This window comes from Gopherus flavomarginatus, chromosome 7, assembly GCF_025201925.1.
Source record: "Gopherus flavomarginatus isolate rGopFla2 chromosome 7, rGopFla2.mat.asm, whole genome shotgun sequence".
Taxonomy (NCBI): Eukaryota; Metazoa; Chordata; order Testudines; family Testudinidae; genus Gopherus; species Gopherus flavomarginatus.
The window spans coordinates 95,432,504-95,447,699 of record NC_066623.1 but is presented as its reverse complement, the minus strand read 5'-3'; the positions used below and the strand labels follow the sequence as shown (position 1 = coordinate 95,447,699).

At 44.0% G+C, this 15,196-nt stretch overlaps 1 protein-coding gene across 6 annotated transcripts in view; it reads left to right on the top strand.

The window, feature by feature from the left end:
• The window catches only part of CTH (cystathionine gamma-lyase), an 82,400-nt gene extending 67,425 nt beyond the window's left edge, over positions 1 to 14,975 (top strand). For 5 of the 6 annotated variants that reach the window (XM_050961061.1, XM_050961060.1, XM_050961059.1 and 2 more), the window contains exons 11-12: positions 8,239 to 8,377; positions 14,714 to 14,975. In XM_050961061.1, coding sequence (XP_050817018.1) covers positions 8,239 to 8,377; positions 14,714 to 14,740 — 166 coding nt within the window. In that variant the 3' untranslated portion in view covers positions 14,741 to 14,975. The remainder of the gene's footprint in view (positions 1 to 8,238; positions 8,378 to 14,713) is intronic. The other variant, XM_050961058.1, reaches the window with a different exon arrangement.
• The last annotated feature ends 221 nt before the right edge of the window (positions 14,976 to 15,196 follow it).

Sequence of the window (15,196 nt, the reverse complement as noted above, 5' to 3'; positions counted from 1 at the left end):
AATGCCAGGTAAAAGGATCACAATAGCAGAAAATAGCCCTAAAAGCCATGGTTCTGTCTGATGGAGATTTCCCCTATTTTAGTCATTGTGCAAGATGGCCATAAGGCTGCTTTCTAAGCAGTGGTGCAAGTAGAAATCATTTCTTGCCAGTACTGCACTCATAGGAGGGACGCAAGTGGGGGGAACGTGACCTCCCCACGTGGCCCTGCATGTGTTAAACAAATGCAGTTGTAAAATGATACTTTAGGTCCCTGGTGCCTCCTGTACTTCCAGGTGTCATTGAGGATCCAGCAGCACCCCAAACTGGAAACCTTTTAAATGAAAGAAGGATAGGAAGGATAATCACCCCATTTTCCTTTAACACACTATCAGTGCCTCCCTTATGTCCAAACTAAGCAGCTGCCTGCTTGCCTTTATCTAAGTATTGCTCTCCGCCAGGCACTAAGCAAGCAAAGATGCTCCGCCATCTGGGTTTGATGGAAAAGAGGCAAAAAACAGTTTGTGCCATGTGCATCTTGATAGAACTACAGCCCACATTGTTTTATTATTTTCCTCAACATGACATACAGGAGGGGCAATCAAAATCAGCCTGGCAGAACATGCCTGAGGAATATCTCTAGACAGATAAGCAGTTGATCAAAATCACATTCTCTGATTTCTTGGGGCCAAATCCTGTTCCACTGAAGACAAAAGGAGTTTTGCTATTGACTTCAGTGGGAACAAGCTTTGACATTTGGAGAGGAAAGAACAGAACCACTCAAGCAAGAGCTACGTTGCTTATACCACAGGTATCAAAGGCTGCTGACTCATGTGAGAAAGTCAGCAGAGCAGACATCTGATCTTTGTCCATTGCAAGGCAGGAGAGAAATCAGCAGTCAATGAGGCTAAAACAGTCTCTGTACCATATGCAACTCATAAGTCCATCTGCAAAGGATCAAGGAATATGAAGGCTCCAGATTACCTTGAAGTCCTCAGTCCCTTGGTTAGAACGCTCCCATTAGTATATGTTCATTGTCCAGAAACTGGAACAGGAAAGAAGCAAATGGAGATGTTTCCAGGGCCTTTTTGCTTCTTCCAAGTGAAGGGAAATCTATTCTCAGTGTGAAAGATGGTATTTGGAGTCACATGGGCAAGTTACATGTCCATCACCCCCACCCGTATTGTAGTTAGAATGTTCACAGGAAAGGTCCATTAAGTGTAGACAGGCGTTTTCCAGGGTCCGTTGTGAGCTAAGTGTTCCTTAATGAGCTGTTCAACTTGACTCGTCCCTTTATGTGCTGGCTAAATAACTTGTGGGCATTACCACAAGAGCAAACATGTAGTAAACGTAGCTGCTAATCATAACTTCAGATACCAAGATGAATATACGTGCATAGAAATAGCTTAATCGTAAGTACCAGCTATTTCATGTACATGACATGAAATTCTGAAAAATCACATAACTGAGACTCTCTGTGCCAGCACCATGCCCCATTGGAGTTTTGTTCTGTTATGTAACAGAGATGGAGCCAGTGATATGACTATTTAGCCTAAAAGAGCAAGGTTAATTTTTAGCTATTCAGCTGTGAATGAGCCTTTGAGCCTAGTCAGTGACAGCATACTGCCACACATTTCTTGTTAATGGGCTTCAATGTTCCTTTGCGGTTACCAGGTTTATGGACATTAAAAAGTTATGTGATGAGGTGGTTTTTAGGTTTGCAAGTTTGTGAACCTCTGCCTCTTTGGGACTTTATTTATTGCTGGTCATATCCTCCCACATTATCCTCTCCACCCTTTGCTCATGAGGTTATGTATGTGTCTTGTAGCACTCTTCTGAACACCAGGTGGAAAGAATTTTTTTTCCCCCCCAGTAAGTGTGGACTGATTCTTTTCTCTTAAAAGGCATTTAACTCTTTTAGGTACTGATTAATGCAGAAAACAATTGGGGCTGTTAAACTTTCTTCAAATTCCATAGAAAATTACATTCAACTATATTTTCCAGTGCAGTGCTGAAATGGGTGTTTTGTATGTACGAACATCAACATGCTTAACTCTTCACTTCCCCCCCAAATATGTAGTGTTCAGTCTGTTTGTTTTATATGGGATTTGGGTGAGGAGCCATTTTCGCATATGTATGATTTAATAAAAGACAAAATTTTAAGTAGAATGTATCCTAAACTGCATTATGCTATTGTACCCAAATGTATTTCAAATGGGGGGGGGGGGCTTCAACTTCATTTATAGGAATGGACTCCTGAAACTCTTGCCACAAAAATGGTCCATAGTTATGCAAATAATCCCATTGTCTTCATGGGATTGATCAAATGATTAACGGGTTAGAGGATTAGGTTCCAAGTTTGTAAATTGTTCTGGATGAAACTGACAATTTTTGAGCTGTCAGATCAGAAGGCGCTTCATTCAGATAAAGGTGGGCAGATGTGTGATAAGTCTTAGCACCATTGCTAAGATGAGGAACATAGTTTCAGCAAAGTTCCTGGCAGATTCCTGAGGCAGCTGGTTTAAGGCTGTCACTGTCCAGTATTATAATCTTCACTTGTATTTCTCTCACCCACAAAGCTCGAACATGAGGCCCTTGTGTTCTTTCTTTATTTTGCTGCTCCAGTTCCAGTTAACAAAATGCATGTTAGACTAATCTGTCTGCAAGGAAGAATTCTGTGTTCAGTTACACTGAGACAACACCACTGATTCCTGTCAAGCTGCAGAACTAGGCTGACATCAGAATCCAAACATCCTCTGGTCTGTGCATGCAGAGGCATTCCTCTAATGATTTATCTATGACATTCATACTGTCATAGATAATTCAGACTAATAGGGAGAAAAAGAACCAAAACCACTTATTTAAATACCTTCCATCCCTGCCACCTCCTGAGGGCTCCTGACCAACATAAAACAGCACTACATATGCTACAAAAGCTTTGTTTAAGTTTGTTAGCACATGGATTGTGCTGTTAAAGCCCTAGGAATGAATGCCTTCCTTAGCCCGAAAGGAGCAGAGTGCAGCCTTGCACCCTCCCCTGGCCCCCGCAACCTACTAGAAATCTCTTGCAGGTACAGGGTACCTACTTGCACTTCTGCTTCTAAGCGTCCCCTCCTAAGTCCTGGTGTAGGTGGCCGGGTGGGGCACGTATCTGGAGGGGAGTGACACACTTCAGAGCAAGCTTTATGTCTGTCCCCTTTTCCAGACTCTTTAGTGCACCCCCCTGTATCTTAGGTCTCAAGTCTTTAACCTCCTTGTGGTGGAATTCCCTGATTCTTCCATTCTCAGCCTGCGTGCTAGGCTACAGTGCCCTGGATACCAAACATGACTGATCAGTAGATCCAACTGGGTTTTGGCTACCTGCTGTTCTTCCCTTCATGAGATGTGATCAGTGGTGAATATAGTGACCCCCCACAGCCTTCCTAAAACAAAGTATTATTTAACCTTAACAGTAGGAATGCAGCATAGGATATGAGAGACTGTTTGTTTTAAAAATTGTCTATGTTCATATCTATCTTACCTAAAGGTTTAGATAGCCCTGTCTTACCCTGACCTCTAGAGGCCCAGGGGTCAGTTAGCTCCCCAACAGTGTCTGGGTCATCCTCCCCCTTAAGTGTCAGATCCCCTCAAAGAAGTATTTGTGTGTGTAAACCCTTTTGAAATTGCTTGACTTTTTCCCTCTCCAAGGGGCTGAGTCCCTCCTGGTGGAGCTGGTCTGGCAGGCCCAGCAAGCAGGGGCTGAGCCAGGGCTTCAAAGCAAATTGCTCTGCATTGTCTTGATAATTACATCTTTCTGCAAATAACCACACCTCCCCTTTTTGGATACATTTCCTGACAAAACTATGATTCACAATATCTGCAAGCAGCAGATAACACAATTAGTTCAAAATACCACATTCATGAACTATTACAGGTAGCTCTAAATCCACCACAAGGCTTAATGAGCTGCAGTGCTCATTAAAGGGTGGCGCTGTGACCCCCCAGGCAGCCCTGGAAAGCTGGTGTAACTTACACAGGCCTCAAGGGCTTCGGAGGGCACAAAGAATCCTCTGTGTCTCTTCTAAGGGAACTGGGCTGCAAGTTCTGTGTCCAGTGCTTCTCAGAATCTCACCTAGGGCATATTTAATCTTTGTCTCTCTTTTCCTTAACTATAAAAACTAGCAGGATTAGTAAAATGTGAGTGAAGCAAAAGCAGAAAATTCCTCCCTCAAAAATACTGTATTTTATTGTGTCATTGGCTTAAGGTGAGGTTATGTTAGTAGTGTTTAGATCAACTGAAAAACTGCCCCCCTCAGTCACTGTAAATCAAGGAATATCCTTCAGTTTCTTCCCCAGTATTATCACTGGCTTTTTTGCAGCACAGTATTGTTCTTTGGCCTACCTTCTTCAAAGTGGGAGTCTCAGCCACGAATGAAAATATGGACAATGGATTCACTAAATCCACATGATGTACGGTAAAATCTAGGGTTACAGACTTTGGGAATAGAAGTTGTCCATAACTCTGAAATGTTCGTAATTCTGAACAAAGTGTAGTTTGGGCTTCAGCGGCTGACACTCCAGGCCAGGATCCAGTAGGATCTGAGCTCCCTCTTCTGTGCAAGCAGCTTCCTTGCAAGCAGATTCTGTCTTCGGGTCAGACTGAATTGGCAGGCTTGTCCCTATTCTGTCTGGGGGAAGAGAGGGAGTAAAAACAGCACATCCCCCACCTTCTGGCTAGAGGAGAGGGGGTGAAAGCACAGACCCCCACACTGCTTCTGCTCTGTGGTCTTGGGCTGGCAGCCCCAGTATCTTCACTTCCTAACTGTAAGTGGCTGCCCCATGTGTGGGGACAGACAGCCCAGATGTGCCTACCTTTAAGATGCAATACAAGCATAGTACTTGGTTGGGTTTTTTTGGGGATGGGCCTCTGCTGCTGCCTGATTGACTACTTCCAGTTTCACATGGTGTCCAGTTAACTGGTCAGTGCACAACTCTGGTGTTCTTATCTTATTCAGTTTTGCTAGTGTAAAAAAGTCTGCTATTCTAATTCTGTACACAAGAGGGCATACTTGGCACACAACTACATACATGTTTTTCCATACAAAGAGGAGTCATTGTGGCATCTTAGAGACTAACATTTATTTGGGCATAAGCTCTCATGAGCTAAAACCCACTTCATCAGATACATGGAGTGAAAAATATAGTGAGCAGTGTATATCTTCCCCCTCCCCTCCCTCCCACACAGCGCTTATGCCCAAATAAATGTGTTATGCCACAAAGACTCTCCTTTGTTTTTGCTCATACAGACTAACTCGGCTGCCACTCTGAAACCAGTAAACTTTAAACACAGGGTTTGTAACAGTATTTCATTATATGACACTAGATCATTCTGGGCTTATCTGAAGACTTTGAAGATAAAATGGTTAAATCTTTCAAGACCTGTGCTTCTCTGCTAATGCTGTAGCCACTGCAGCTAGTAGTGAAAATGAATTTAATATTGTCTGTCAGCTTGGGGTGAGGAGAATACAAAGGAAAAATTGGCCATTCTCTGCATGATGTGTATACCATTGTCGTCTTCAGCCCTTGCATATGGGCTGAGTTCCCACTGAAATCAATGGGAGATAAGTCTGTAAATAAGGGTGGTATTGAGTCTAATACCTGTAAAGCTCTATCAGCTCTTACCTTAAGGCAGAAGAAACCCTCAAATTATTTCTTACGTAGCCCATTTTTAATGTCTAGCAATGTTTGTTTAATTCACTTCCCTTCTCAAGTCCCTTTCTGGTTTACATGGGATCAGAGTTGCTCACAATTCTTTACCACTCCTCTTTGTCCATGGCACAGGTTTGTAGGCCTTAGAGTTCCAATCCTGTTTCCTCTTTAAACCTCTTGACAGTTGTGACCAGGATCCCCGGGGAGCCACATTGAGGTTATTCAATTAGAGATAATCCTCAAAACTGGTGGACATTCCACTACCTAGATTTACCAAGCCCACACAAAACAACTTCTGTACTAGTTACCTGGAAACTAAAACACAAATTCCCTTATAGCAACCCAGCCCAGGGCTTCTACCCAGACACCCAAGTCAAATATGATGAGGATTATTGAAAATCTTAATCATAAAAGAAAGTTCTACCAGTCCCAAGGATCAGAAGCATTACCTCCCAGGTTAATGAATATTTCAGATCTTACCCACATACACGCTTACAGCCAATTCTTAGTGGGTTGTTGTTTTTTTTTTTAAAGTGTACATCAAGCAGAGCAGAGATGAAAAAGGATCAGGACCCAAGGGGTTTTTTTTGTTTGTTTTTAACTACAGTTCCAGGCCTTCTCTTGACAGCTCAGAATCCTTAGGCGAACAATAGGTAATTGAGACTCTGAATTTCCTACGCATCACCAGTAATTAGCTACATGGATTAACATAAGACAATTGCCCATTTTCCACCATTTGCAGGTGATTTGCTATACCTCAAAGATCAATATAGTGATATCACTGTATTTACAGTTCTGTAACTGTTAGACTCTCCTTTTCATCTCTGAATAAATAGATTACAGCACAGACAGGAACTATTTGGTTACATTAACCTCTAACAAAAATAAATAAACCCCCCACAAAATACAATCATTAATCTACCAATATGGCCCTAAAGGTTGAATTTGGGTCATTATCCTGCAGGATTAAGAATCCTGTCTAGCAACATGTCACAACAGTCTTTCCATCCTTGATTTTCCACCTCCTTTCTTGCTGTCCTGTTCCTGCCATTCTTTCTTTGCTGGTCATTCCTCTCCCATTCTTATCCATATTTCCAGCCCACCTCAAACTTGGGCCTTTCAATGACAGGCTGGAGAGTACAAGTTCATATTCCTCCTAATTTCTTCCATGATCTCTCTAGCTACCCTTCTCTAGCATTCCATTCTCTCCAGTATCTCATTTTCTACTACTTGTACCTTCTTTTCTTCCTTCTCTGTAAGGCCCACAATTTCCAAATCATAGATCGGGCAGGGACAGACACATGCAGCATATACTTTCTTTCAGTATTTAACTTAATTGCTGGTCTCAGTACTCCTACTATGTTTTTCACTGCCGCCTATGAACGTTGGTTTCTTATTTTCAGTTCTCCAAATCTCTCTCCAGTGGCACTAAGTATACTTTCCAGGCACGGGCTTCAGGTTTGTATAATTTTTGGTGGTGCCCAGAACGGGTCCAAGCAGAGTCATCTCATCCATAGGATGGACCAAGGCAGTCGCCCCAGGCCCCACCCTTTGGGGTGCCCCATGCTTCAGGGGGATGTGGGGTTCAGGGTGACCGGGGAGGTTAGCAGGGGACCTGGTGCCAGCAGCAGCAAGTGACCTGGCCCCAGCCTGCCCTGCCCCTCTGGCTCCTGGTGTCACTTGGTGGGAGGGGGCGGAAGCCAGAAAGAGGTGGAATGGAGGCTTGTGGAAAGGGGCAGGGCAGAGCAGGGATAGGAAGAGTTGGGGCAAGGGTGAGGACTTGGGGGAAGGACACTCACTGCTGCCAGCACCAGACCCCCTGCAAGCCACCCAGGCCATCCTGGACCCTGCTTCCCCCTGAAGCACAAGGTCCCACAAAGTGCAGGGCTCGGGGCCATTGCCCGGGGACAGGACGGCTCTGAAGATATAAGCCCAAACATTGGTGGAGCATGGGCACATGGTCCCATATAACTCGCCACCTATGTTTCCAAGTACACAAATTCTCTCTGATTCAGCTTCTCACTTTCACTTGAAACTTCACTCAGTTCTTCTACCTTCCTTCCTTGCATAACTTCAGTTTCTTTGAATTTACCTTCAAACTATGGTCTTTAAAACACAGATATCCAGTTCCAGCAGGAAGACCTTTAGATATCCCATGTTTAGACAAATACAATAAAAAGGTTGAAGGAAAGTAGTATAGATATTGCTTCCTTTTCCAGATGAAAACTTGGAGCTAGAGAGTGTCCAAAGTACCCACTGTTTTTCCTTTAACAGTTATAGTCAGGCAATATTGTACCAGATTCTCAGCTAGTACGAACGAGTGAAGTCAGTAGAGCTATATATATTTCTTCTAGTTGATGCCCTATTGACTTAATTGGAGCTATGCTAGTTTTCACTGTCTGAGGATCTTTGGGCTTTTGATATGTAGATTAAGTAGAGACTATCACAAAACTGCTGTTCAGAAAATAGTCACCACTCCTACAGAGCTGGTAGATAACTAATTAAGCTGGCCTTTACGTTTATTTAATAAAACCCCTAATGGGTCTGCAGAGACCATTTTTCTTTTTGTTCAGGGCTATTATGACTCACGCCTCAGTTCCTAAAGAGGAGAGAGAGGTTCTTGGGATCAATGATACTTTGATTCGCCTGTCAATTGGTTTGGAGGATGCACAAGATATACTGGAAGATCTGGAGCAAGCTTTGAAAGCAGCAGTAAGTCATCTAATACTTTAGTGCCTCTTGTTTATAAAAATGATTTTCCTTTTGCATTTTACTTATGGCTTTTCAAACTAACAGTATATGGCATCGTTCACCATTTATCTTAAATCAGTGGAATACATTTACTTTATCAGATAACTAATACAAAAGTTCATTATTACAAACCTATCATCTTTCTTATTTAATATTTTTAATCTGACTGCATTTTGGGTTTTTGAATTTCCATGATTAGTATCCTGTTTACATATCCTCTACAACATCCTGTTCAAAAAAAGGGATAGATATAGATTTCTAATGTGCATGATTCTTAGAAGCTGGCAGTAATAGTAATGACTTGATTGGTAATGCTTAGGCATAGAATTGATTAACAAGTTTATGCACTTCTAATAAGGACAATGGCTGCTCCCTGGAAAGTAATGAAATGCAGGAAAGAATTGACTGGTAACTTTTTGTTTAAGCTAGTGAATTTATTTACTCTTGAAAATTAATCTATGAAGAATTCAAACCTTACATTCCCCCAGAGGTCTCAAAGAAATTAATTTTTTTTTTGGTAATATCATGCCATTTGCATTTCTTCAGCATAGGTCCCTGTAAGCAGGGGCGTTGCCAGGGCTCAACCCTCCTGGATGAGGAGGGGAGCCACACCGGCCTCGACCTGTCGTCTGAGGGTCTAGGTCCTTGGGACTATAGCCCACCATCCGGGTAGCTCGGTCCCTGGGGATAGAACCAGGTGGCGGCACAGTCAAAGGGGGGCCCAGCCCCTGGTTCAGGCAGGGCACCAATACACAGTTATCTCAGCTCCGGCCCTCTTGGTTCACGGACGGGCTGGTAAGGGTTCGGGTCGCTCGGGCCCTTTGGGACAGGACTGAGCAGTGGCACAGTCAAAGGAGGCCCAGCCCCTGGTTTGGGCGGGGCCCCAACACACAGTTATCTCCGTTTTTAGCTGGCCTTTCCAGGCCGGGGGGAGGGGGATTCTGCCACCCATGGACGAGTGGCAGGGGGAACGCAGGCCCACCCACTCCACTGCGTTCCAGCCCAGGGCCCTAGAAGCGGTGATCACCGCTGCAGGTGGTCAGTGGGAATCCTGACCGCAACACACTCCCATGGATATTGGGAAATCTGCAGCCTGACTCGGGTCGGCTGTCCCCGGGCTACTTCCAGGTAGGCTCGGAGGGGGATACTTGTTCGTGGGACCCGCTTCGGGGACGTCCCACCACGGAGGCTCCTCACGGCCAAGGCTGGGCGGGAAGTCTGGCAGCTCCTCTGGGAAGTCCGGCCAGGCCTGTTCCAGGGTGTCCTCAGGGCCGCAGCAGGGGCGGGGCAGTTCTGGCCGCTCCTCGTAGCGAGCGCAGGGAAGCTCTGGCAGCTCCTCGTTATAGCGAGCGCAGGGAAGCTCTGGCAGCTCCTCGTTATAGCGAGCGCAGGGAGGCCCTGGCCAGTCTGGACAGCGGCCTGTGGTCTCAGCAGCTTCCCAGTCAGGAGCTCCCACGGACAAGTCTGCTCCTGACGGTGGCTGGGGCCCAGCTGAGGGCCAGCTTTTAACCTTCCAGGTCGCTGCTTGACCCTTTGCGGGGCGGGACTTCCACTTAGTGGCCCTGCCCCTATGGGTGAATGACGGGGCTCAATCCTCACAGATGAGGAGGGGAGCCACACCGCCTCGTTACAGCCCCCTAAAACACATAGAAGGAAAAAAGGCAACAGCAATTGATAATTATTTGCTTCTTCTATGAACTTGTACAACATTGTACTCTCCATTGTATGGTTGGCATGGTGAATGACACCTGCTCTCAACAAATATAGTGTTCTCTGCAAGCTCTCCTAATAGAATGGACCAGGCATAACTGCGTAATCTAAAGCAGAGACACTTATGTTTAGTTGGAGCATCAATCTGAAGGTGCATAATTAAAAAAATTGCAGCATGAAGTCCTAATATTACATTTTAATGTTCTCATCATGGTGCTGAGGTGGAACTCAGCTGGTCTGTTTTGTTACACATTGCTACAACACAAGAAAGGCACAGCTATGTTAGGATGGCATGGCCTGACACCTTTGCTCTCCTATCTTATCAAGTAGCAAATCATAGAAACGAGGGGTTGGAAGAGACCTCAGAAGGTCACCTAGTCCAGCTCCCTATGCTGAGGCGAGATGAAGTCTGTTTGTCTAGTCCGGTGTTTATCAAACTTTGTGCTGGTGACCCCATTTAGACTCAAAAATCATGACCCCCTTATTAGAAAAAATTGTGACCCCCTACCTTCAGTCCTGCTTGAGGCTCTAGGCTTCAGCCCTGGTGACCCCATCAAAACAGTCACAAACCACAGTTTGAGAACCTCTGTGGTAATCTATTCATAAAAACCTCCACTGACCAGGGTACCACAACCTCCCTTGGAAGCCTGTTCCAGTGCTTGATTATCCTGTACTTAGTTTTTCCCCTAATAGGTAACTTAAATCTCCCTTGATGCAGATTAAGCCAATTACTATTTGTCCTACTTTCAGTAAACATGGAAAACAATTTACCACCATCCTCTTTAAGATCCCTTATATTTGATGTCTTATCAGGTCTCCCTCAATCTTCTCAAGATTAAAACATCTCCATCTTAACCTTTCCTCATAGGTCAGGTTTTCTAAACCTTCTAATGTTTTTTTGTTGCTGTCCTCTGGACTCTTAGATTGTCCACATCTTTCTTAATGTATAGCATCCAAAACTAAATGCTACTCTGGCTGAGACCTCTCCGGTGTAGAATAGAGGGGGACAGTTCCATCTTGTGTCTTACATGCAGCACTTCCTGTTAATACACCCCAGAATGACATTAGTTTTTTTGTTTTTGCAACTGAATCACATTGTTGGCTCATTCAATTAGCTCCCAGATCTTTTTCTGCACTACTACTACTGCCTAGACAGTTATTCCCTATTTTATAGTTAGGGATTTGATTTTTCCTTCCTAAGCATAGTGCTTTGTACTTGCCTTTATTGAATTTCTTCTTGTTCATTTCATACTAGTTGTCCGATTTGTCAAGCTGGTCTTGTATTCTAATCCTGTCCACCAAAGTGGTTGCAACCCTTCTCAGCTTGGTGTCACCTGGGAAATTGTAAGAATGCTCTCCACTCTATTCAAGTCATTAAATAAAAATGTTGACTAGTACCGGACCCAGGATTGACCCCTGCAGTACCCCCAGAGAACCATTGGGAGCTATTCTGAGTATGATCTTTCAACCAGTTAATAGTAATTTAATCTAAACCACGTTCCCTAGTTTCTTTATGTGGGACTGTCAAAAACCTTACTAAATATCAAGATGTCACACCTACTGCTTCCTTCCTATCCATTAGGCCAGCAACCCTGTCAGTGAGATTGGTTTGGCATGATTTGTTTTTGACAGTTTATGCTGGCTATTACTTAAACCCTGTTATCCTCTAGATGCTTACAAATTGATTGATTAATTTCTTCAAATATCTTTCCAGATTTCAAAGTTACGGTGAGTGTTCTCTAATTGCATTGATCTTCTTGGTTCTTTTTAAAAAGATAAGTACAATATTTGCCTTTTTCACAGGGCCAGTACACCCCATTCCCCTGGAGGTGGGGCAAGGGCAGGGTAGGCCCAGGGTTAGAGCTAATAGGACTCCCTGGATTGCTGGGAAGCTTAGCCCAGTGGCTAGAGTCAGTAAGACTCCCTTAGGCTGTAGGGATGCATGGTCTAATGGTCAAAGTCAGTAGGGTTCTCCTTGGCTGTGGGAGGTGCTTTGATGGGCCACCCCCTAAAGAGGGCAGCCAGGTAGGGGGACCCAGGCCCCCCCTGCTCCACCTGGTCCCAGCTCAGGGCCCTGGTAGTGGTGAAAGGGTTCACCAAAGTCAGCAGGGAATCTGCCTGCAACATGCTGACTGCTGCCAGGACACTGGCTAGTCCCTCCCTGGGCTGCTTCCTACCATGACTCTTGAAGTTGAGGTCACGGTGTCTTGGGAATCGCTGGGCTCCTCAGGTGGCAACTGAAATCTCCCTGGGGCATCAGCAAGTACCTGGGCCCCTGCCTGGAACTCAGCATCTCCTGCGATCTGGAATTCTGGCTGCTTCTTGGCTTATGCTGCCAAGATGCATCCTTCCTTCTTGGTAGCCATGCAAGACTGAGCTAGGCTCCCCCCTTTTATACTGTAGCAGCAGCAGCAGTTGGAGAATGCCCAGTAGGGTCAGGGAGGTGTGGCTTTTGCTGCTAAGAACACTGTTTTAACCCCTTCCTCTCCAGTGCGGGGCCAGTACACTCCATCACAGCCCTCCTCTGGGACCTTACCCATCATCCATGAGTTCTCAAAGATAATTGCTAATGATTCTGAGATGGCTTCAGTATCTTAGAGTGAATTTCATCAGGCTCTTGACTACCTGAATACACATCTAAATATTCTATAACCAGTTCTTGCCTTATTTTGGTTTCTGTTCCTTCCCCTGCATTGCTAATTTTTGTAAGCATCTTTTTAGTGAAGACTGAAGCAAATAGGCATTATATATCTTTTGCCTTCTTTGTGTCAGCCATTATTATCTCCTCTTCCTCATGGACTTTTCCTTTTTTGTCTCTTGTTTTAATAATACATTCGGAACCTCTTATTGGCTTTTATGTCTCATTAGGTGCAGTTCATTTTGTGCTTTACACTTCTGGATTTTGTCCCTGCATGCTTCTGCTATTCTTTGTATTCATCTTTAGCAACATAGTTTTTGATTTTCAGATAATTGAAGTGCTCCTGATGCAGCCACATTGGTCTTTTGCTATTCTTCCAATCTTTCCTTTGTATTGGGATAGTTTGCTGTGAATTTAATTTGGTCTCCTTGAGAAACTGCTAGTTCTCCTGAACTCTTCCCTTAGATTTTCCCCCCTCCCCCAGGAACTTCCCTACCAATTCTCAGTTTGTCTGCTTTTCAAAAATCTATTGACTTGATTCTGCTGCTCTCACCCCTTCCTTTCCTTAAAATCACAATCTACGATTTCATAGTCGCTTTCACCCACATTGTATTCCATCTTCAGTTTCACAACCAATTGCTCTGTTAGTCAGAAGCCAGTCTTATCTTACTACCACTCATTACTTCCTCCAGTGTCTGAAATAAGTTGTCCCCAACATACTCCAAGAACATATTGGAAATTTTGCATTTTACTGTACTACTTTTCCAACAGATATCTGGTCCTGTGTTAGAACCAGGTCTAGTGTGTTTTGTTTATTTTTAAATCTAGAATGCCTCATTCACCTCGTCTTCCTGATTTGGTGGTCCATAGTGGACCCCCTACCATGATATTGTCCTTCCTTTAGCTTCACTCAGAGGCTTTCAACTGGTCTGCCTCTTACCTCCTTCTGAGCCTCAGAACATACATATACACCTCTACCTAGATATAACGTGACCCACTATAACACAAATTCAGATACAACGTGGTAAAGCAGCGCTCCAGGGGGCTCCAGTGGATCAAAGCAAGTTCGATATAACGTCGTTTCACCTATAACATGGTAAGATTTTTTGGCTCCCAAGGATGGCATAATATTGAGGTAGAGCTATATTCTGGAGGACGCCTGTCTCCTCCTGTCTGTTGTGGGCAAAGGAGGAGACAGTGACGGAAGTGCTCTTAATTATCTCAGACTCACATTTAGCAAATCATTGAAACCTGTTGTCACAGGGTGACTGGCCCCTTTAAGGGGAGATGGGCCAGTCCCACTGCACCATAATTAATTAGCTGCTTCTCAGCCTGAGGGAGTAACTATGGGGATCAGGTGATAGTTTAATGGACAACTGGGGCTTGTAAAAAGGCTGAGTGTAGTCAATCTAGGTGTAGAGCCCCAGGGAGGTACTTGTGGAAGACCTTGAGCCTGTTCTTTGGAGCAGGCCAATGAAGAAGTTTAAGTTACTTGCCTCAACTAATACAACAAGTCACTGGCAAAACAAGGACTAGACCCATGTACTGTCTTACATCCCTGTGCCACAGCACCAGGCTATTGGTTTAGTTAAAAGGAGCATGGAAAAAAAAAAATACAAGAAACTTGGGGTAGAGAGAGGATCACTTTTCCATGGGTGCAGCATGACAAGGTTTGCTAGTAAGACAGATATAACAGCTTGAATTACTGCCCTATGCAACTGAAACTATTCTCTGTAATAGAATGTTTGTGGATTTGAGAAATTAGCCAAAAATTGAAGTTCTGAGCACTTTTGCAACAGTCAAGTAGTCAAACTTATCTACAGAGGCCTTCTAGGAGCATGACTATATCTATTGCTAATATATGGCCAGTTTCTTGCTAAAACAAACAGCTCTGCAATTCTAGAGACCACCACAATGAATTATATCATGCTTGTCTTCTGTTACTGCAGGTCCCAGAGCATATGGTTCACACCTAGGAATCTAAGACCTGAAATTGGAAGCTGATCACTACAAAGTGAAGGCACCCAGAGAAGATTAAATTAAAAGCCAAACTACTGATAAATTTCTTCAGATTTTTCTTGAGATTTTCTTTTAAATGTGAAGGGGGGGAAACCACACCCCTAAACTTTGATTATAAGTTTAGATACCCAAGCAGTCTTTAAGCTTCGCTCTCCAGTGACTCAACATGGGTCAAACTTATGCACAAAACATGTGCTTTCAGATGTGTCCTCCTCTTGTTTCTCCTGCTCTTATGACTTAAAATGTCACTCTCCTTTCTGAGAAAAGTTTGTTGATCTGAGATCAGCTGTGATGTACATGCAACAGTATTATATCCAAATCTCAAATATTAAAAATTGGGTTTTTTATGCTGTACAATGGTGAGTGCATGCTGCAGTTATGGTGGTGCAGGCTGTTTCTTTCATCATACTGCA